The 24778-nt window shown below is 36.4% G+C and overlaps 2 protein-coding genes across 2 annotated transcripts in view; one reads left to right on the forward strand and one right to left on the reverse strand.

Annotated features, from left to right (window-relative positions):
* The window catches only part of LOC134745651 (uncharacterized), a 424512-nt gene extending 419610 nt beyond the window's left edge, over positions 1 to 4902 (reverse strand). The window contains exon 1 of the mRNA XM_063679774.1: positions 4784 to 4902. The gene's annotated coding sequence lies outside the window, so the exon portion shown is untranslated. The remainder of the gene's footprint in view (positions 1 to 4783) is intronic.
* Positions 4903 to 18621: 13719 nt separating this feature from the next.
* Positions 18622 to 23100, forward strand: LOC134745299 (uncharacterized). The gene is made up of 2 exons (XM_063679293.1): positions 18622 to 18722; positions 22028 to 23100. Exons 1-2 carry the CDS (start codon positions 18704 to 18706, stop codon positions 23053 to 23055), a joined length of 1047 nt encoding a protein of 348 aa, XP_063535363.1. The 5' UTR covers positions 18622 to 18703; the 3' UTR covers positions 23056 to 23100.
* The last annotated feature ends 1678 nt before the right edge of the window (positions 23101 to 24778 follow it).

The raw sequence follows: 24778 nt of genomic DNA on the forward strand, positions 1-24778 counted from the left end.
CCTTATATTTCTTTCTTGCTGCGCATGCTTGCTTTGGATGGCATTCTTATGCAATACCTACCACTCATGTACTCTTTGTAACTATGTTGAATGTTGTCTGTTTAGTGTGCCTTTTAAATAAAATAAAATAAAAATAAAATTCCAGCTATTGATGATGATGCTCAGACCACGATACAGTTCTGGGGATCATTCAAACTTCGCAAATTGATATCATGTAATGCAAGCCGTTTGTTTTAGTTACACAATATATATTACGATAGGTAAATAGATAAGAAATGTATGCACGAAGGCGAACTTATCCCTATAAAGGATCTCTTCCAGTTAGCCTTAGCGCAACGGGGTGGAAAATTGCAAGAATTCGATAATCAAACTTAAAATGTATAACTAGTATAATTACCGAATTTAAACTGTTGTGAGACATACTAAACCGTGAAATTATTTAATGTTAGTATAATTACCAATAATCATTAACTGAAATAGATGACTTACCTACCTTAAGGTTGGCCAAAGGACGACAGAGCCCTTAAAAGAAAATCCTACCCATACCGCCGTGACGGGTGGCCGAATGGATGAGGCGTCTGCCACGAATGCAAAGGATGCTGATTCGATCCAAGCCCTAGGCTTGGTCACTTTTTCTACGACATCTGTTTCAGTTTATAATTTAAACTTTCGGTTTATGCGTTTATACTCGAAATAACGCAAATCAAAATATTTCCATATGATAATTTGATTTGTTTCCTGGTTTAACTGGCCGCTATAAAATTATACAAGTTTTACCGGCCGCTATTTTAAAAGACAAACACAACTAAAAGGCTATCACTGAAATGGATTTATTACTTTCATCTAAAAGAAAAACAAAAACAACCGAATACAGAACCTCCTCCTTCTATGAAATTGAAGTCGGTTAATAAATAACAGGTAAAATTGTTTGTATATTTTTTTATAAAACGATTCGCAAAAATGCCACCAACGTTTATTTAAATGTACAATACAAAACGTTACAGGGGCGTCATATCGATATTGTTCTCGTTTTCCTTGTTTTATTCAGAAAACGCGAAATGTCCTCATTCACTGAACGAGCAATATTACAAACATAATGTAGCTATTAAATCTATATTAAGGCGGTTTCCTGAGCCAGAAGGCGAAAAATCTCCTTATATGATCATGTTTTTCTAAGAGGCGTTGATATTCGTAGACGTGGAAAAAATATATGTAGTTCTTGACTATATTATCTTTAATAACATAGCTTCCGAGACACGAATTATGACACTTCGCTCGATACAATTAATTCCCAAAGTAACCTCTAACTCGGACTTTTAATCAAACTTTACTCGGTTATTTATTATGTGATACTATAAACAGAAAAAGAAGAAAAAACAATCTTAACTTAAATAGTAATTTCATAGCTTTCGAATTTCGATATTGTAAGGTAACGTTTTTAAAATAAATAAAAATCGACAAAATTCGATCAAAATTGACACTTGGCGCTCATGATCTCTCCCGTTCTTTCTTGCGAAATGTGACAGTGACAGCGGCAAACCGATGGAACGGCCTTAAGAAAGTTTAAGATTTAGCTTTTATCAAGTTCGCACCCGTAGCTAAAGGGGTTAGGGGTTAATCCGTAGCTATATTTACGCCTGTTTCGCGCCTCAATACGGCCGAGCGCATTTTTGATAAGTGAGCTTCTACGCACTTAAATTTTAAATTGGGACATAAATAAAGAATTATGGCGTTCATGAACGCGATACAAGCCTCATTTAGCTATTAATAGTTTTTCTTATTATTTATTTAATCATTTATTTTTAACCTTAAAGTTGTTTTTAATACATATGATGTAACCATACTTAGATTCATACTAAAAAAAATTAGTTACATGTGCTAAGTGACCTGGTGCCCCCCTAAAATACATTTTTTTTTTTAACTAAAAAGTGGCTTACAAAATACACCTAAATTCAGTTCACCTTAACCTTATGTTCTAAATTTAATTAAAATGTAGCTTTTAATTTTTTTCTTAATATATACATATATTTTTTAAGCGGAAAGCGGCCAAGTTGAAATGGGACTGGGCTGGTCATGTCTGCCGAATGCCGGATGACTTGTGGGCCAAGTTAACCACGGAGTGGGAGCCCCACGAGTCTAACCGGGGATCCGGCAGACCTCGTCGGCGATGGCGGGTTAACTTGGACTCCTTCTTGACAGGCTGGCCGGATATCGCATTAAACAGAGACGAGTGGAAAAAGAGGGGGGAGGCCTTTGCCCAGCAGTGGGACACAGTGGGCTCTGAATAATAATCTTCGAGTAAAATTGCTATGACATACGGACAGACAGACATGACGAAACAAGTGTAAGACATAAGTTTTAATATCGAAAAAAAAATATTTGGACTGTCAGCTCGATCTCCCATTTTGAATACCTTTTTTTCATATCAATAATATAATTGAACTAATTTCCAAGTGGATATACTGTAGGTATTAAACTCTTACGTTAAGCGTAGTTGTAGCTAGCTACGGCGTAGAGGGTCTACGCCGCAGGGAATGGCGTAGCGTTCAAGCGTACTACGAGCGCTCGGTGTTTTAGGGTTGAAGGTCCTTGCCGGTTGATTATGATACAAAAGTTTTTAGATATCTTGCGTTTTCGCAAAATATTGTTATGTGAATATAACCATGATTAAGTATTTAGTATATTATGGAATCATTTCATATAGTTAATTTCTTCATGTTATAATCTCACAATACAGCTAAAAAGGGTCTGGAAATGTATTTTTTTAAATATTAAAAATATGTGCTTGTGAACTAAAAGGCTACCCTGTCATTCTGGCATAATATTGCGACTTTGTATTCCTGTATACTATTTTCGTATACATAGTACATAGTTAAGCATTCATGTAGGTAGATATGCTTACGATCATTGTTTCTCACGTCATACTTATCAAAAATAATCCCTATTTTATACCATAAATAGGTGGCAAATAGTTCAAGCATGTAAATTAAGTAAAACGTGTAACACACACTTTAGTAAATTAAAACCTTACACCAATCGGTATGAAGGGACCCTCTTGACCCTTTTTGTATAGAATCAGGGAATTTTAATAACAAAACTTCCGTGAGACACACATACGTGAGTGACCCGTATTTTATACCATAAATAGGTGGCAAATAGGTCAAGCATGTAAATTAAGTAAAACGTGTTATACACACTAGTAAATTAAATCATACACTAATCGGTATGAAGGGACCCTCTTGACCCTTTTTGTATAGAATTAGAGAATTTTAATAACAAAACTTCCGTGAGACACACATACGTGAGTGACCCGTTATTAATATGTTTAATAGAATCAGAGAACCACATTTCGATTTAACTACATTAAGTTTCAGTATTATTTCAATAAACCATTTCAACCAATCCAAGATTATATATAAAATTATAATATACAATCTTAAAACAATACTTTATTATATAACATAACATATAGGATAGGAATAATTCTTTAACATAGGAACAAGTTTGGGAACAAATCAAATTATTTTATTAAATATTTTGATTTGTGTTTTTTAAGTAGTCACACTACTATATATAAATTAAAAACTGTAATAGATGTCATATATTTAAAAAAAAAACACACAACACAACACATACACACACATACAACACACACACACACATAACATAGGATTAAGGGACCATGGACGTGGTCTGAAAATAAATCTATTGAATTGAATTTATTGGTAAATGTAACTATCCCTTCTAATATTATAAATTCGTAAGAATCTATAACTCTGTTTGTTACCTCCTTACGCTAAAACCGCTGTGTAGCGATTTAAATGAAATACGAAGAGAGGTTGAGTTTTAAAGAAGAGCATAATTACATTTTTTATCATTAAAATCATCATTATATGCAGAAGAAACCGGCAGAAACAGGTATCTTTATTCTTAATGTTAGTTAAGTCCCCGGCAAGCTCGGCCGAATTTCACCTTCCCATACAAACGGAGTTTCGTTCTTTTTTAAAACTACGTGTTGGATTGTAATGAAACTTTGCACATACATTGACATGAGGTATATCTAGGTCTGTAATTACATTATATAGCTCCAGTTTATAATACAAACGCAATAGAGCAACAAGTTTTGTATGAAAAACTTAAATTCGCTGTATTTTTTTAACTATGGTATCTGAAGTTACATAAACTAATTTCAGACATAGATATACCTTATCCTATTGTAAGTACAAAGTTTCAGAGCAAACTAGCTACTAGTTTTGTAATGAAAGCGTAACTACATTCGTATGGAGAACCGAGCTTGCCGGGGACCCTTAACTCTATACTAATGCAAAAGCAGCCCTACTTACTGTTACTGTTGGTTCTGCAATTGTGAACATGTAAATAAATAATATGCAACACTTAGTTATAAATTATATCAACTTAGATATAAGATATTGACGTGTAAACTGTATTTAATGTATGTTTATAAATAAAAAATCTGAATCTGAATCAATGACTTACCTTTTCATAAAAGTAGGTTACTCACATCTTGATAAAAGGAAACAGTATAAAAAAACAATTAATAATGTGAATAGTATTTTTGAGAAGAAATTCTCGATTAATCACAAGCACTATTAAATTGTTAATTTTACTTTACAAATGAAAAACTTACCCTATTTAATAAAACAGGTGATCCTTGATCAAGAAAATACGTAATGTGAATACTTTAAAAGGAACTGGGTAATTAGTCTGTAAGCACAGTTTAAATAGTAAAATCGACCCTTTGCTTAACTAATTAAAAACTTACCCTATTTAACAAAACAGGTGATCCACACTTTCAAACTTCCCCTAACAAAGGGTACACAACACAGCACTAGTACAAGTGGCACATATCGCGGGAGCGTGCGGCCGTGGGGGCGCCGCGCCGGACACTGAGGGGTGCCCTGTGCGGCGACACAGAGTAAGAGGGGTAGACTGTATTTCTGCCATTTTCAACCAAAAAGGTACTTATTGTCGGTTGTCAATAAGGCGCTATTTCCATATAGCTTCAATTCGAAATAAATTAAATTAAATTGTCATTTATTTCAGGCCTAATACACCCATATGTGTTAGTAACTTACATAGCTAATAAAAATAATGTTAGTGCTATTACAAAACAAATTAACATGCAAATTAACTAATGACTAGGAGCTAACTTAGGGCTAGGACACACCGGATGAGCCTTATAAATCTAACATATCACCACAAATTATCATCATTTTTGACTAGAAAATGCAACAAATAATTAAAACTCAACACAATACAATTCAAATTAAATAATTTAAATTAAAAATTCAATAAATAAAATTCAATAATAATTAAAATTACAATTATTACAATTAAAATTACAAGTATTCACATTTGTCAAATTTTATAAATTAAAAACACAGAAAAAAAAAAACAAAAAAAAAACAAAAATAAAAAACCTTATCGAAAGGCGACAATGTGGTACCTTTTGGTTGAAAACAGCACATTTATGTTGCTATAAAAATAAAAAAAACATTTATTATATGATATGTATTTTTCATGTGACTATACCTATATGTTAAGTATCACTGTAGACAGTAGTGCAGACTCTGTATGGACGCAGATGAGACGCCCCTACACATCCTCACAGTGTGCCCTTGCCTAATGCGTACTCGTGACTTAATCCTGGGTGGACATATATTGCGCCCGGAGGAGTTAGTCTCTCGAAATCAAAAAGATCCTGTAGCTGTTTGAAGTTGCAGGTTTGGATCGAGAATTGTAGTAGGTGGCGATCACAATTGATCAGGGATGGTCGAAGTGATACATAGGCTCTGGAGCCTTATATAGCCCCTAACACAGCAAGTTGGAGTATGGTGCGGTTGTCTGGGATCCGTATGAGGCGAAGTTATTCCCTAATGCTTGAAAAAATACAACGAAAATTTGCACGCTGGTTGTATAAAAAAGCCTACGGATATTACCCGTACCTCTACCCTTCCATCTTTGTCTCGGGGATGGTTGGGCTAGACACGCTCGAATTAAGGCGGAAGTTGTTGCTCCTGGTGCACTATCTCTCAATCGTTCATCACCAAGTTGATAGCCCAGAGGTGTTAGAGAGGATAGGGTTGTTAGTGCCTAGGAGGGTACCGCGGGATGTAGACGGGGCGGTCGCACCGCGTCGCCGGCCGTGTGTGTTGCTGCGGCCGGCCGCTCGCACGTGTTACGCGAGGCACGCACCTACCACGCGTGCTTTATCATTGCTCCATTTAATGCTCACTCAGTATGTAGACGCTGACATGTTCGCCGATCGTTTAGCACATTTGTGCAGAACTGCTAGGCAATTTTTGAATTTTTATAATTTTAATTGACTGTCATGACATTTTATTTTATATGTTGTATATTTTATTGACATTGTTTAATATTATACCCGATTTTTTTTTGTTTCCTAGCGTGTAAGTAAATTTAAAATTAGAATTTGTTTTGACATTTTTATGCGCATGTTTTTATAAGTATTTATGTTGAGGTTAGTTTTAATTAGTTTCCATGTTCCTACTCATATCTGTACTCCTAGCATGTAAGTGAATTGGTTTTAAACTGTAAACTTACATTGTTTCCAATAAATAATAATACACAAGAACAAGAACAACAAGTATCACTGTAAATGTTGTATTGACTAACTTGCAGAATAAATTTTTGGAATTGGAATTTTGGCTGGTGTTGGTGGTATATTCCGTCAACAATTTTATAGGTTTCATCAAAATGTTTGCAGCAGTACAGAAAATGAGCGTTTTCGTGGTGGATCTGGGAGATCGAGATTTGCTCGGAAAACATATAAAAAATCAAAAATGCGCGTTTTCCCAGATATAAGACCTAGCTAGATCGAAATTGTTCGCCCCCGAAAACCCCCATATAGCAAATTTCATCGAAATCGTTAGAGCCGTTTCCGAGATCCTCGAAATATATAAATATATATATATATATATATATATATATATATATATAATGAAATAAAACTATGAAAACAGATTATATCGCGTATATTGAATTTATAATTCATCCCGACGTTTCGAACCCTTTACAGCGTTCGTGGTCAACGGGTGACACGGGTACACGGGTAACGGGTTTTTGTATTATATACAAAAAATTCTCGTCCAAAGGTATAAGATAAGATCTACCTAACCTATGAATTTAACATGAAGATTGAAGACAATGCATTTTGTTTTTTTTTAATGAGGGTTCTCTGAAAAGGGCTCAAGTTTACTCAGTTCTTTAACCAGAAACATTTGAGACTATCATCCGATCCGTAACAAATCCCAATCAAATCCATAACCGGTTCTTACAATCAGAATAATTGAAGCGTACTCAAAGGCACTTTTACACACACCATTGCCCTACAAAAAGGCAAGTCCTGTAGTCTTAGCACGACAGTATCTTTTTTTTATTTTATTTATTTATTTATCTCAATGTACATCACAACAATTTTCTTACAATTATATACAATTATATTCCTTGGCGAGATAGCGCTCATTTTTACATTTTAAGCATTTATGCACTTAAAAAACTAAACTTAAACTAAACTTAAACTTAGATACTATCCGAAAAGCGAACATGCATGGCGATAGTTTATGATGACTATTAAAAAAAAAGATATATTATTTTATCTTTTTGTTTAATTGTCACTACACCTTTTAAACTATTTTAACAACTAATTAAGGTATATTCAAATATAGTTTACAGTTTTAATATTAGGGTATCTTTTCCAATAACGTTTTTTTTTAACTTTTAAATTTAGCCATACTACATTTATTTTCTATCTGGTGCGCGATATAAAGTATACTCTGACCAAGCTAACTTTGCACAAACCTGGCAGTAAGAATGGATACATATCCTTATAAGGTCCATATTTGACGTCGCACTTGGCATGAAAACTTGCCTGTATATCATAGTTTCGAACACGTACTTTCGGAGTATCCTGCTGTCGAATGTTCGTTGATTCGAATGTTGCTGGATCGAATGTTCGCTGGGTCGAAATACTTGTGGCTGAATTATGCATAATCGTAAAATCGTAATCTAGAATTGTATGGGTTCGATTTGTTGTGTATCGAATGTTCGTTGATTCGAATGTTGCTTGATCGAATGTTCGCTGGGTCAAAATACTTGTGGCCGAATTATGCATAATCGAAAAACATACTACTATACTATGTCTATGAAGTCGATAGATAGGTAGGTTAGGTTCGTTAGGTAGCTTCGGATGCCCGAAATAGGAGAAGAAAAGAAGAAAAAGGAGAACCGTCCAGAAATAGGAGCCCCGCGTAGCGTAAGTTTTCTTAGCGTGGTCTGACTCTACAACTCTTTCTAACTGCATTAATTGGAAAGGGTCGGGTAGAGCATACGAGATACTGTCGCAGCGCACGCGTACTAACAAGCCAATTCGAACGTACACTGATATAAGAATGACATCTAACTGATGTTGCTCTAATATCGTGTATACTTACCCGTATGTGTTGGCGAGGGAGAGACGCACCATAACTAAATATAAAAAAATATATAAAAAAATCGTTTATTTGAGACTTCATAATGGTCCATTCGTTTATTTCAGACTTCATAATATGATTCAAATATCGTTCTGATATCAGTGTACGTTCAAATTGGCCTGTAAGTCTACTGCTCAAATCATTTCATCGATTTTCTCACAGAGCAATCTCCATTTTAGGCATAATTTCCAACCCCGATAATCTTTGGCAAGTTAGTGCCGTGCGAGCGAGTCGGCGATACAAAATAGGCTTCGAGCGTTGTTTGACCAACTTTTCTTCGCGGAATAAAATATGACCATGGCGACCTGCGGACAAGGCAACTATATAAGTTTGCCAAATTCGCATGACTTTATTAGTGGTAACTTTCATTTTTAGGGTTCCGTACCTCAAAAGGAAAAATGGAACCCTTTTAGGATCATTCGTGCGTCTGTCTGTCCGTCTGTCACAGCCTATTTTCTCCAAAAGTACTGGCCCAATTAAGTTGAAATTTGGTATACAAATGTAAGTTTGTGACCCAAAGACGGACATGTAACATAAACAAATGAATTTTAAACATAGGGGCCACTCTTAAGGAATGTCAAATGAAACAGCTTATTGTGAGAATCTCAAATATATTTTTTTATAATTTTCGGATAAATAGTTTAGAAGTTATTCAAGAAAATAGGCAAAAAATTACCCTTTTATCTCCAAAACTACTGGGTCTAAAATTTTAAAAAAAATACGCAAAATAGATCTTTAACTATAGGTCACAGGAAAACCTATTAGAAATGTGCAGTCAAGCGTGAGTCGGACTTAATTACTTAGTTTTTGATCCGACCTCTACGGGTTTTTTAAAGACATTTCACTCAAGTTTCACATAAAAAATACATTGTTTAAATTGTGGAACCCTTAGAACGCGAGTCCGACTCGCACTTGGCCGGTTTTTTTTTCATAAAGTTGTCCTTTATTTGATGTTGTGTGTTTGTGTCACCTGCTGGGGAATTCCAGAAAAGTGTCGGGTACGTGACGGTATGTTTAGGGTTCCGTACCCAAAGGGTAAAAACGGGACCCTATTACTAGCGAATAGCGAAATATAAATACAGTAAGCTGCAGAGACAAGTTTCTATGCAGGGGTCAGTTATGTCTGTAGCTTACTTTAGATACATAAATATTTAAAACGGAAACCAAAAGTTCTAAAGGAAATTCTTGTAAAATTAAAATTAAATAAAATGTTCCATCGGACATTTTTAGATTTTATTTTAGTGTTATTTTAGATTTATTTAGTCATTTAGCAACCCAGGTAGCATTTATACGTCATAATAACGTCATTATGAGGTCGCTGACGTCACTTTGCTACCTGGGAATCCCGAATATTTACCGAATAAACATTTTTTTAAGGGCGTCCGCTAACTGGCGCGGGTGCACTTCCCGATCAGAGGGCCTATCACGAAGACCGAAGCACGCAAATTGCGGGCATCTTTCTCTTTTACTTCAATCATGGCGTAATTAGGGTGACAGAGAAGATGCCCGCAATTTGCGAACTTCGGTGTTTACGGTAGGCGAGACGGTTCCGTTTCTTTTACAAAAATTTAAGGTTTAGCCCAACCGAATATTCGGCCTACTATTCGGTTCAGTATGAGCAGAACCGAATATTCGTATTCGGCAAAGTCCATATTCGGCCTATCTCTACTTTGTATTATAAAGTTATTCAAAAACGTGTCACTGTCGATTTTTTAGTATTTATAATTTTTTTAATTGTATAATATATGTTAGTTTGCAAGGTATGCATCCGTCGCAGGCAAATTTTAAAATTGCCGATGGCAAAATATAAAAAGTCGGTATTTTATAAAATACCTTATAATATTAACAGCGCCGTTTGCAATTTGCCGCGGCATTTTGGTCGAATTAGTTCTTTCATTTACCACGCGTGGCGCTGCTCATCAAAACTATGAAAAACGCTGGGGTGTCCATCAAATCTGAAATTCGTCGGACTTATTAGGGGCGCGTGGGACGGGGGTGGCTTTTGGATCTGGGTGGCTCCGGCGCTGCGGAAGAGCAGCCATTCCGCCCTCGCGTGACGAAGACACCCTCTGCGCCTCCGATTTCGTAATTGCTCTCTAGGGGTAGGACAGACAAGACCACGTGGATAGTGGGGTGCTCTGATTTGGATTTGGGTAACCTTGAGATTTTGGTGACCGTGAGGATGGTGCTGTGGTGTAAAAGTTAAAATAAATTACAGTGGAAACTGTATAAGTGGAATCGCATGGGACCGGCTGTTTAGTTCCGCTTATCCAGGTTTTCCATTTATCCAGTTTTCCACTTAACCAGGTTCAATTAAAACGTTTTCTCACATACAGAGGCTCTCACTAACAGAGGTTGTAGATGCTAGTAATGTCGCTTATAGAGGTCACGTTATGGTCAAATATAAGATCAAGACTTAAACAATCATCTTTTATTAAATGTAATCCTCTCTCCCCTCCCTCTGTATTTATGTTATCCTGACTTTAAAAAAGCAATACTGTAAAGAATCCACAGTACTCGTATGCAAAAATTATATCTGTCCTTTGTTATAAAGTAACCTATATTTAAACAAAATCACTCCTAATATTTATTTATGCAAGAGAAACCAGTATGGTTAAATAAATCAATGTACCGATTGTACTTTAATGAAAAAAAAACCGTCATTTTGTTTTGTTGACCTGAGTCACATTTTACCACATTTCATAGTCTGTTATAATTTATAATTTTGCGCTTAGGCATTGCTTATCTAACAGCACGGCATCGGCACCGCACCACGTCGGAAAGAACCAAGTAGAATGCTTTGTCTACGAGGAATGCCTTTAAATTCTTCAGAAACTTATTATCATTTAGCTCATTTTTAACATGGTTAGGTAGCTTATTAAAAATTCTAATTGACATCGTGTAGGTACCATTTTTATGAATAACTAATTTTGAGGTTTGTGTCATATTATTTTTGAACCCAGTTCTGCAAATTTTATCTGCAATGAATTTCCATTAGTTATGTTAACAATACAAACTACTCTCCTTGTGACGGTTTATTAAAAATACAAATTAGCGCCTAGCTATTATTCCACTCATAGAGGTTTCAAAGACGGCTGCTTCTAGTTACAGAGGTAAAAATAAGAAATTTTCGAAAAAATGGATTCCGCTTATAGAGGTCCCAAAATTCCACTTATAGAGGTAGAACTTGGGTCCACTTAAAGAGGTTTTCCACTAACCCAGGTTCCAATTATCCAGTTTCCACTGTATACCTATAACATAACAGCAGACCATGGTCACCCTCAGATAACTATCACGTTTATGTTGACATATTGAGCGCACTAACAATTTGCCATATCGTGAAAACGTTTGTAAAAAAACGGCGCCGGTTGTAAAATGCCGAATCTTACAATTTGCCTGTGACATATCTATAGGTCTTATTTGACAGAAAATAAACGATTTTATCGATTGAATAAATTATATATATATATTATTGATATGAATTATTATGAATATACAAATATGAAATATGAATATAGGTATTTATGTTTGTTAAGATAAATAAAACCATTTTTAGAAATGTTATCGATTATATTACGCTCAACTCGTTAAGTATTATTTAAACCAATCCAATCAATCTGGAAAAACAATTACATTACGAGTAAAACCAACTAAATTATTTCCAAATTAAAACATGTTTATATTGCGTTACAAAATAATAATTACACATTTGCCAGGAATCCATTGATTGAAAATGTTCTTCGCTGCTGCTTGTGAGTAATTTTATTTATTCTGCATACAATTAAACACTAGAATACAATAGTAGGATTACGATACAAGTCGAAAAATAGTAAATGCGAATAACTTATTCGCACATGTATCGTACAACGTTTTACAGTTCATAAGGCCCTTTGAATTTACGACATAGTTGCGTAATGTGCTAATTATCGCACTAGTGCGGTAAATTAGCTCCATGTGTACTGTACTTAATAGTTATTTACGATACAAGTGCGGAAAAGAGGAAATTCTAAACGAGTGGCGATAAATTAAAACACGACCGCAGGGAGTGTTTTAAATCGACACGAGTTGCGAATTACCTATTCGCACGTGTATCGTACAACGTTTTACAGTACATATGGCCCTTTAAACTTTCGACATATGCACGAAAAGTGCTCTTTTACGCACTAGTGCGAGAAAGTAGCACCATATGTACTGTAAAGGTTATTTAATACAAGGTGTTTTTATGGAATTGCGTTAACTTTGGCGTATGGCTAAGTACATTTAAGGCAGGGACCGGACAACCCTTTCCGCGATAAAACCCTTTCAATGGGCGACACTTAAACACGGCTAACACATTGAAAGACTTTCCCTTTTGAACTGCAAGCCCATTCATACCCTTACCTTTGACTAACCCTTACCGAAAAGCTAACCAAAAATAAGGCTAGCTCTTAATAAGGGTTACCCTTATCTTTAAGCGCTTTTTATAAAGGTTTCCCTTTGCGTGAAAGAGACAGGATTAGTATATATCTAGTATGAAAAGGAAAGAAAATACGTGCTAGTCAAAGAACGCCGCCGTCGCCACCGACGATCGGTCGGATTCGAAGTAATGTGTGCTTTATGAACAAGGTAGACGACTTAAATTAGCACGCTTATATGCTAAAAGGGAAGCCCTTTATAAGGCTAACCCTTATAAGCAATATGCAAGTTGTTGGTGAGCGGATGATAAGGGTTTTGTAAGGGTATTTGGGCTACCGATTACTCAAATGTGGTAGCTTTATATAAGGGTTTTTAAAACCAAAACAAAGGGTTTCGTCTGGCAAAGGGTATGGTGAGTTAAGCCTTATGCAATACCCTTATAAAACCCCGATAAGGGATAGCGGGCCGGTCCCTGATTTAAGGGCTGTCAACACCCAATGCTTGCAAATTGATGTTACTTAAGCAGTTTAAGGGCCTGTTTCACAATGTCCCTAGTAAAGTCCTGAATAAGCTACTTTTTTTTTATACTACGTCGGTGGCAAACAAGCATACGGCCCGCCTGACTTACTTGCCACTTATCTGACGAATAAAGTCATCATGGGCGTTTCACAATCTCCAAATAAGCTTAATATAAAAAATTATATTAGTTATATTTCAAAGACCGTGGCCGTAATTGCATTGCTCGAAAATATTCGAAATAACTTTTATCATTTTTCATGCTCAGGAAGAGGATAATTAATAGTTGTTATATAAAGTGTGCAGAAAGTGAAACGTTTAATTTTACTTTCAAAGTACGACTATTATTATTTTTCTACGACATCAATTGACACACTTTTATTTTGTTTGACATTTAACATATTATTTTCGTTTGACATCATGTTATAATTAGTGCATGCTCCATCTCTTTTTGGTTATATTTGTATGCCAAAGGGCAAAACATAGTTAAACATAAATTATTGTATAAGATCTATATTTAACCTATGTTTACAAATAAATAAATTTTGATTTTGATTTTGAAATTTGGTTCTAAATGGATTTGTTATACATTTTCCATTTTGATATTTAACTCCCCATTTAATAAATAACGATACTTTTGCCTAAATTGTTAATTGAAAGTATGTTAAGTTATGTGGCAGTAACAGGACTTTCACTTGAATAATTAAAACTAGTTTTCAAAATTCACACAATTTATAACTACTTATGGCTATTATGTTACAAGGTTGGATATGTATATGTTTTGGTGTTAATAGAATATCTTTTTTGCAGTTGCCTTGCTTTTCACTTTTGCTGCCATACTCAAGCCCAATGCCACTGAAGACCAGCATATGGAGCAATGGGATCCAGAAATCCGCCGAAAGGCTCTTTACGAAAAAGTTTCCAAAGCCCTGATTGAAAAGGAATCAAAATCTGGAGAGCCATGTCAAGCAATCGACTGGGCTCTGGCACAGTTCATAGACGACTACCTTCGCGACGCTGAGGCCCATGCTCCCTCCACTATACCTGACACCTGGGCCATCGACGATCATACTGCACATTATGATCTGATAGAAGATTACTCGAAAGATGAAGCAATAGAAAAGAACAGCACTAAGCTCGAAGATTCTATGTTTAAAGACTTTATAAAGAAATATGAACCAGCTGTTGTGTGGGAGCAGAATGAAAAAGCGCTGGGAAACTATACAAACTATACAAATAATCTAAAATTCTTGAAAGGCTTGGACCCGACAGATGAGCTGCTTAACCTCACCTCAAGCAGAAGCCGTCGTTTTTGGAATAGCCAGTGGCCAGTACCGCAGGCTCCCCACGATACGAGCCTGAAAAAAGGTGACATTCAAACCATCACGTACTTCATGAGACAAGCCATCTACCACGCTAGGAGCAGAATGACGGCCATGCAACAACTAAGAGAGGAATATAGGACTACAGCGTTGTACAAGATGGGATATCTTTTTGCGAAAGCTGATTATGCATGTAAAATTTACTCTTCTCTCGCATACAAAGCGTTCAGAGATTGTATGACGACGCGAGAGGGAATATTTGGACAGCATCGTATGTACAAATTTTATATGGATATAGCGTACAATATTGAGCGGTTGTTAGCCAGGTGGTTTGATATAGACTTAATAAAAGATCTGTTGACCTCGAACGATATGATAGCCCGAAATGTTCTGTTAAAAGACAAGAATCTCACCACGCCTGAGATGGTCGTTGAGGCTTTTAATGAAATGTTTATTGACTAAATCTTAAAAATTTACTTTATTTTTATTTCAGGATTTTTAACAATTTTCTCGTGTTTAATGTTAATAAATCCTAATGCTTAAAATTAAAGTGATATTTTATTTTTTATTTATTTTATTTATTATTAACAACATATTTACCCGGCGTTACAGACAAACCAATACACCGAGAAATTAAACATTGCAGATTACACAGAGTATGCAAACACATGAACTATATATAAGAGACAATGTAAGTGACATTAAACATAAGTGCTGGACAGCCTGTCATCCATCAACTCGCAGAACTTTAAACATTCACGGCACACAGTCGCCCATCTCCAAGCAAACAAGTCACATTCAGGTGCCGATGTCAGGAGCGCATTGAGCAGCGTCAGCGCACGATAGAGCGGCGAATTCCTATGCGACACCGTGCGCGCCGCCGGCACTGCCAGCAGTGGACGCGCTCGCGGTCTCGAAGGGATTTTTGGCTATGATAACCACGTTAAATTTTTATTACAACTATTTGAGATTTATGATGTTTTAAGAGTCCGCAGAATGCTCGGTTCTCCATACAAACGTAGTTACGCTCTCATTTTAAAACGACTTGCTAGATTGCTCTGAAACTTTGTACTTACAATAGGATAAGGTATATCTAATATATTCATGCCTGTAATTAGTTCTGTTTATGTAGCTTCAGATACCGTATTTAAAAATATACAGCGAATTTAATTTTTTCATATAAAACTTGTTTTTTCTGTATTTCGTTTGTTTTTTAAGCTGGTAGTGCTGGTACTAGTTACTCGTATATAAACTAATTACAGGCAATTATACCTCATGTCATTGTATGTGCAAAGTTTTATTATAATCCAACACGTAGTTTTAAAATGAGATTGAAACTCCGTTTGTATGGGAAGGTGAAATTCGGCCCAGCTTGCTGCGGACTTAACTCATTTAGCAAAGTAGCCATTTGCGTTAATGAGAGAGAATGAGAAATTTATTGATAAAATTATGAATAATGTTACACGTCACACAGCATACACATCATTATCACAATAATACATAATAGAGTAGATTATCACAATATTAAATTATTCAGTTATTTTACATTGTTTTAATTTATTTTTGAAATTACATCAGTTTGGGACATCAGCAGTTCTGAATATAAATTCGTTTATTGTGTAACAAGCTAAACAAATTAGCATTTTCTTAAGTTTGCTTACAAATATTGCCTCACTAGCTGTCAATGACCTCTTTGGGAAGGGTGTTATAAATCCTTACACCCATGACACCGAGTGACTTCCGAGCCTTGGCCAGCGGCAGCGCGGGACCAGCAGGAGGTGCTCGCCGCGCGTGTTGCGGCCATGGTTCTGCCCGCGAGTTGTATATAACCCCAATTAATACATTTAATTTCTCATTAAACGAAAGATCATTGAACGATTACCCTGACATAATTTTAACTCTTGTAGCTCACAATATAACGTTAAATATTTCACTTCTAAAACAATATATTGTTTAATGAGAGCACTTTGTTGCCGGTCCCATATTGGGATACCCTCCCACAATTTAGGAGGGAATTAAATTTTTTCGGGGCCGTGGTGTAGGGTTGGAGCCGGCGTAGTTTTTATCGCGTATATATATATATCTTTACTTGAAAATAATTGTAGTGTATAACTAGCCTTATGAACCGATTTTGCATGTACAACCAGCCTTAAAGTTTGTAGTCTATGATTGTTCATTATTTTAGTATGTGGGTATTTTTGCACTTTGTAATTTTTCCTCAGTCACCCGTTGACCACGAACGCTGTAAAGAGTTCGAAACGTCGGGATGTATTATAAATTCAATATACGCGATATAATCCGTTTTCATAGTTTTATTTCATGAGTAACTATCGCGGTAACCGAAGCCAATATTATGAGAGCACTGGGCTTTTCTTAACTGAGGTGAATTTTCGACGTTGTTGAATATTTTACATTTTATCAGATTCGAACTAATTCATGTGGAGGTTAATTAGAACATCTTCATGTAGGACCTACTAAGGTCTTGAACCAGGATCGGAGGAGGGTATTGTAACTTCATGGGATCTAGACAATGGTCTCCAAATTTACTTAATCGTAAAAAACCGGCCAAGTGCGAGTCGGACTCGCGCACGAAGGGTTCCGTACCATTACGGAAAAAAACAGCAAAAAAAACACGTTTGTTGTATGGGAGCCCCATTTAAATATTTATATTATTCTGTTTTTAGTATTTGTTGTTATAGCGGCAACAAAAATACATCATCTGTGAAAATTTCAACTGTCTAGCTATCACGGTTCATGAGATACAGCCTGGTGTCAGACAGACAGACAGACGGACAGATGGACAGACGGACAGACGGACAGCGGAGTCTTATTAATAGGGTCCCGTTTTTACCCTTTGGGTACGGAACCCTAAAAATCAACCTTCAAATCATCAGCAGGCGTAGGCGGCATGCATTGATGATCTCTGGATAAGATATGAGGGGTGGAAACGACCGAACGGGATAGTCTTATGGAACTTTCAGTATGAGTAGCAGAGAAATCGCTATTATTGTTTTAATTTTTGCCTTTTCCTTAAAAGTCCTAAGTCCTACGACAAAACTGTAGATGTGGTTACCCACCGGTTCCTGATGGGTAACAATGAACCCGACCAAATTACGTACGTTGTTTTTGGTATGTTGTCAGGAATGTTGAAACGTGTTTTTATTTTCGTCGCATTGCGGATGTTCTGTCAAGAACGCATGCATGCTTCATCTCTATATTATTGTATCTCCATGATGGCATCTGATAATATAAATCACTTTAACACAGTAAACACAAAATTATACAAATGCGTTCATAATATCCGTACAGATGTCGCAAAATGTAGGCCCAGTATTAATCGTAGCGTATAAACAAAAGCCAAGTGCGGGTTACCATCATCATCATCATAGACTTTTGTCCTGAGCTTAGGCCTCTTTTCGAGAGAGCTACTTGTCCCGGTCCTGAGCTAATGTCATCCAGAAGTGACCCGCAATCTTCCGAATGCCGTCCACCCAACGAGCCAACGGATGCCAGACTTTATTTGTCTAAAAAGTCCGCCATTCCATTGACGTTTTGGTCACTGATCATTCTGCCTGGCATCATGTGCCGCTCATCTTCATTTTTGTTTGGTAATGACATGACCAAATTCTCGCACACTGCGTAGGATTTCTCTTGTTTTGTCAAATGCGGGTAGTTGGTAAAATATCAGCAGCTAGATAATGTTGATGCCCATTCCACCAATCTTTCTGCGACCAAGAACATAACGTCACGTTTAAAACTTCGACAAAAATAAATAATTATTAGCATACACGGTTAGTTTCCGTTTAAGTACTTGAAAGAATTTGCGAAAATCGTAAAAGTTTAAACTAATATTAATAGCATTAAAATTTTCTAATGATTATTTCCACGAGTATACTTACTTACACTAATAAAAAAGTAATAACTACTTAAATTAGCTGTGAAATCCTAAGTTGGAAAATGATATTAGCCGTTGCTCGTGAGTAATTCTTTACATATGTAAAAAAACTCCATAAACTCGGATTTTTTCAAAATCATCATCGCACCACAGTAGTATTAATTGAAAATGAAATATTTTGTTGGTTGAAATTTGCTTAGGTAGAATCATGCGTGAGTTCTCGATATTAGATTCAACTCAAATATCATACTAATGGATATGTGAGCTGCAAATGTCGCGAGTATAGCTGAATACCTACTTAAATATATGGCTCCGCCATTTTAGAAAATCCGGAAACTGAATCGACGACAGTACATTGTGATACAAGTGTGCTACGTTGGTCATTACACACGAGGCGCAATAAGAAAGCCGATGTGTGTAATGAGTATTGCACACGTGTTTCATACGACGTTTGTCAACACACTTGCGAGGAAAAAAACGAAATTTACATATTAATCAAATTTTAATTGTTAAAACAGTTAATAAAAGTACAAAATCCAGCCACTCCAGTTACTCGACCAATTCTTGCAATACGTTGTCTGTACAACTCAACATACTTAAATTCTTTATTCGGGTTTTTAAATAGTTACACTACTTTGTATATATAAATTATAAACTGAAAGAGATGTCATATACGAAAAATATAGATATACTCTCTGTGTTCACTTTTTCTTATATAGATTTATATAAGAAAAAGTGAACAAGCCCTCCGGTGGCCGAGGCTGGAATCGCAACGCCTAGTACCATTTTTTGCAAATGCTTGCTCGTTGCAAAAATTACTTATCACTTTTATTATTACGTTTTCAACAGTTGCTATATCATAACTGTGCGTTTCTCTAGAATCTTCCTGCCTCGCACAGCTAAACTGTGGAATGAACTGTCGCCTGCGGTATTTCCGGACCGATACGACCTTCAAACCTTCAAGAAAAGAGCGTACTCCCATCTTAAAGGCCACGCGCATAGGCAACGCACTTACAACCCCTCTGGTGTTGCGGGTGTCCATAGGCGGCGGTAATCGCTTACAATCAGGTGAACCGTCTGCTCGTTTGCCTCCTATTTCATAAAAAAAAAACAGCATTCAGAGTAGGGGACTACTTTTTTTTTTTAATAGCCCACTAAGTGTCCCACTGCTGGGCAAAGGCCTCTCCCCTTGATTTCCACGACTCCCGATTTGGTGTTTCCTCCGGCCAGTTGTTCAGGAAGCTGTCCAGGTCATCCCGCCGTCTCCGTTTGGGCCTGCCCCGTCCACGCCCCTCTACCGGCATCCACTTGGGACTACTTATCTAAAGAATTATGCTAAATGCACAACCAATTACAGACTAACACAAAATGCGAAATTATAATACATTAGGGTTTTTACGCAAAATGACTACGTTATATCCTTCTGAAATTTCGGAACTATCATATAACTCTTTGTCTATATTTTGAGGTACAGTCAAGGGCATAAATATATATACATTCCCAAAGTTTCAAAAATATGTGTACGCTCTTACACCTTAGACAATAAATTCGTGTTTACATATTTTTGAGCCAATTGTCTGGATCGATATTTTTGCCTTAGACTGTACAAATATGTAACCTGGTTAACAACAATGTTATAATAGGCTTCGTCCATAATTTTATAATAAAGTTCGCTTCTTGTGCTACTGCATAACAAATTTTACAAAAGACCGGGCCGTGTCCGGGCCGGAGCTTCCGGCGCTTACTTTTCTATGTCATGACAGGTGATCACGTGCTGCTTTCCATATAAAACGAAGCGCCGGAAGCTCCGGCCCGGACACGGCCCGGTCTAACGTGAGTCATCCTTTACTCATTATGGTTAATTAGTAAAGAGGACATCTTTTAACTACGATGCTTAAAACAAGTCCCCAGCAAGCTCGGCCGAATTTCACCTTCTATACAAAACCAACGGATTTTCGTTCTAATTTTAAAAGTTTGATTGTAATGAAACTTTAGACATATAATAACATGAGGTATATCTAGGTCTGTAATTAGTTTATATAGCTCCAGTTTATAAAACAAACGAAATAGAGCAAAAACAAGTTTTGTATGAAAAACTTAAATCCCCTGTATTTTTTCCACTATGGTATCTGAAGCTACATAAAGTAATTACAGGACTAGATATACCTTATCCTATTGTAAGTACAAAGTTTCAAATCTAGCTAATGATAAAAAATGACAAAGTAGTTTTATATCAGCAGGTTCGTAATATTTACCTTTACTTTTTGTATACGTAGGTATACAAAAAGTAAAAAATCGGTAAAGAATATGTCGGGCCAAACTTCAACATTTCTTTAGCAAATGGCACAAGGGCATTTTTACCCGTCAACATGGAATTTACATACAAGCAAAAAAAACATTCAAAAATACCTAATCAGTTTGTATGGGAGGTACTTTAAAAAAATTGTTGTAACTTATTATTTTACCGTTCTGTTGCCATGCATAATATATCCATGCCAAATTGCAGCTAACGGATATTATTTATATTCATTTTATGGAAAACTGGAAATAAAATACAAGCTTTTTACTACTAGGCGTGATAATGTTGCCATTGTAATTTATATGTTGATCGGTTGATTTGTAAGGTTGCCAGAGCTCAACGAGGGAGAGGAGTGTTAGGGTCGGCAACGCGCGTGTAATATCTCCGGTGTTGCAGGCGTCCATAGCCTACGGTAACTGCTTACCATCAGGCGGGCCGTATGCTTGATTGCCACCGACGTGGTATAAAAAAAATGTATTTGTAGTTAAGTATAACATAACAGCAATTAAATCACCCGATTATAGAATTAGTACTACATTCATATCGCACCTCATAGTAATTCACCCCCTTTTCGCTCTCTTAAGGAGTGATTCACGTGAAATTAAAACTTAGATAAACCATTTATTGGTAATATATTATATATTAACTATTCTATGTCCTTTTCCGCAAACTACTTCCATACAAAATTTAATTAAAATCGGTTTAGTAGTTTTAGCGCGATGAGGTAACCGACAGGCGGGCAAACTAAGTTAATTTCGCATTTATAATTTGTCGGGATGAGTTTATTTCTAGCACTAAAGCCGCGGACGGACGGACAGACGAACATGGGGGGGCACTATAAAGGGTTCCTAATTGACTAAGGAACCCTAAAAAAGTCTGTACAGTCACTCTGTACCACACCAAATATATTAACAAAAGTGTTTAAAAAAGAGCCCTGTGATTTTCAGGTTAGTTTAACTGTCCAGTGCATATTTTAGTTGTCTGAAAGTGATTATTAAAAGCAATTATCAAAAATGGGAATACAGGAGCTTTCAGTATGTCCTAAAGTATGTCTTGCTTTGGTGTTTAAAGAAAACCTTATTTCCAGTTGCATTGGTCTTCACATTTGGTGCCACATTCATGTCCACTGAAGAGCCGCTTATTGAGCACTGGAAATATGACCGAGAAAGCCGCCGAAAGATTCTTCATGAAAAACTTTCCAAAGCCTTGGCTGAAGAGGACGCTAAGCGTGAGAAACCATGTACAGCGACCAACTGGTCTCTGGAATATTTTATAGATAGATATTTGGCCGAAACCCATCATTCTCTGTACAGGCCACCCGATAACGAGACCATCGACAACCTTATAGAAAATAACGATCGGGCGCTCTTCCATCCCTACGTCTTTGAAGATTATTTCAAAAAATATGACATAGATGAAAATAAGGAACTTGAAAAGAACGTCATTAAGACTCCAGACGATTGGAAGTTTACAGACTTCATAGAAAAATATGAGGCAACGACGGTATGGGAACAGATCAATCAAGAAGCGCTGATCGTGGGACGCAACAATACACATGATATTAAATTTTTCTCATTAACGAAAGGCTTGGATTCGACAGACGAGCTGCTAGGTCTCGAAGTTCCGCGTAGCGGTCGCCGGTGGTGGAACAACCAGTGGCCAGAACCGCAGGCTCCACACAACGGCAGCCTGAAAAACGGTGACCTAGAAACCGTCATGTACCTCATGAGACAAGCCATCTACCACGCTAGGAACAGAATGAAGGTCATGCAGCAACTAAGAGAGGAATATAGGATGACAGCGTTGTACAAGATGGGATACCTTTTTGGTAAAACTGATTACTCAGGTAAAATTTTCTCTTCTCTCGCATTCAAAGCGTTCAGAGATTGTTCGACGACGCGACAGAGAATATTTGGGTATAATCGTATATACAAATTTTATATGGATACAGCGTACAATATCGAGCGGTTGTTGGCCAGGTGGTTTGATGTGGATATAAATAAAGATTTACTGACATCTAACGATCTAATAGTTCGGCAAATACTGTTAAAAGACAAGAATTTAACTACGCCTGCGATGGTTGTTCAGGCTTTTGACCAAATGTTTATTGAATAAGATGGTCTATTCTCTAGCCGCGCAGACATCAACACTTGCTAAGATAAATGCAATTGTAATAAAGAATTTAAAAGAACAGAACGAGAGACCTTTTTATAAGTTTCTGTGTGGCTAGAGGTTAGAGGTGGAAAAGTTCTCACCATATTTCATTTTATTGTTTATCGTGCTGAAAATAAAACCTTATGCATAAACGGGAATTTGTTTTGTTTGAAACTGAAATTATAATATAAAAATAAACTACCTGTAGATCCCTCTCGCTGAGCTGAAAAAGACCTAGTGCTTAGTTCGAGCGTCTGCCGCGAATGCAGAAGAGGCAGGTTTGATCTCCGCCTTGGACACTGGAGGCCTTAGTCACTTTTTCTTTCATGATTTAAATGATATCACATCAACTTTAATTTACATAGTAGTTTTGCTACTTAAAATCACGCATATCAAAATATTTATACAAAAATAGCTAAGATCATGTAGCGCCATGCTATGCCGTTTCACGCGAAACTCCGTTAACATAAGTTACATGAGTTACGGATAACCAGTCTAAATCGTCTTTAAAAGCGTTAAATGTATAACTACTAAAAAACATTTTGAAAACCTTAAGTATTCACTGAGAAAAACATAATCATGACTAAGTCGTGTACTAAACTTCATTTTTTGGCCGATGGCGTCAAGCAGAACAGGTTGAGTTGCATGATATTTACATGTTCTGTTTAAATACTTTAAATCAAAAAGTAAGTATACAGGGTAGCTAAAAATAAGATCATTCCCGTTGCCAGAGAGGTTTTGGGATTATAGTGAGCAACTTTTACTATGGGACCAACCACGAAATCGCGAAAAAAATGTTTATCCTCCCATAGAGAATGGACCAGCCAAAATGTATGAACCATACAATATTTTTTTCGATTTTTTCTATCGATTTCGGGGTTGGTCCCAAAGTAAAAGTTGCTCAGTATAATCCCAAAACCTCCCTTGTAACGGAAATGCACTTATTTTTTTTCCACCGTGTATAGGTAAAGAGAGCCCTCTTGAAGCATTTTATGGAAACTCATTTGAAAGCGCCATCTCTGACTTCATCCTGAAACTAAGTATGTCTGTGTGCGTGCATATGCATCCATACGTGTACTTTCGTCCTACATAATATTAGGACTACATGGTCGGTTTACAAGTAAATTTTCGTTTTCTTGTAACAAAAATGTTATATTGGTTAGTAACCAATGGTTACAAGAAATCAAACAAAAAAATACTGGTAAACCTTTCAAGTAGACCTAATATTATGTAGAAAATGTTTAAAAAGAATGAAATTAAAATAAAAACCCAATAATAAAATAAGTATGTTGATTGCTTTCCATTTGGTATACAAGGTCGGTGTAAATACTTGCAGCTTTTGATTTTTTCGGAATTGTTTTTCTTTTTAGCCTTGTTTATCTTTGTATACAAAGCTGCATCAGCCTCGTCTTCTATGACTTGTATCTCAGTCTGACCTAGAACTCTTTCGTGTTCTTATAACTGACTTCTCGCAAGTTATGCGAACTTCCCCCTTCTTCTCAACTCCTTTGACATCAAGAGCTTGAAGGAGGTTGGCCGGTCGAAGCATTTAGATGGCGCCACCGCGCCATCATTTAGCTTGCCCTGTCAATCCCTAGGATTGTGTCAAATATTTGTGTTTTGTTGTTGGATGCCAGCCCTTTAAGCCAAATCCCAAAGAAAAAGGGGCAAGCTATGACGGCGC

This window comes from Cydia strobilella, chromosome 11, assembly GCF_947568885.1.
Source record: "Cydia strobilella chromosome 11, ilCydStro3.1, whole genome shotgun sequence".
Taxonomy (NCBI): Eukaryota; Metazoa; Arthropoda; class Insecta; order Lepidoptera; family Tortricidae; genus Cydia; species Cydia strobilella.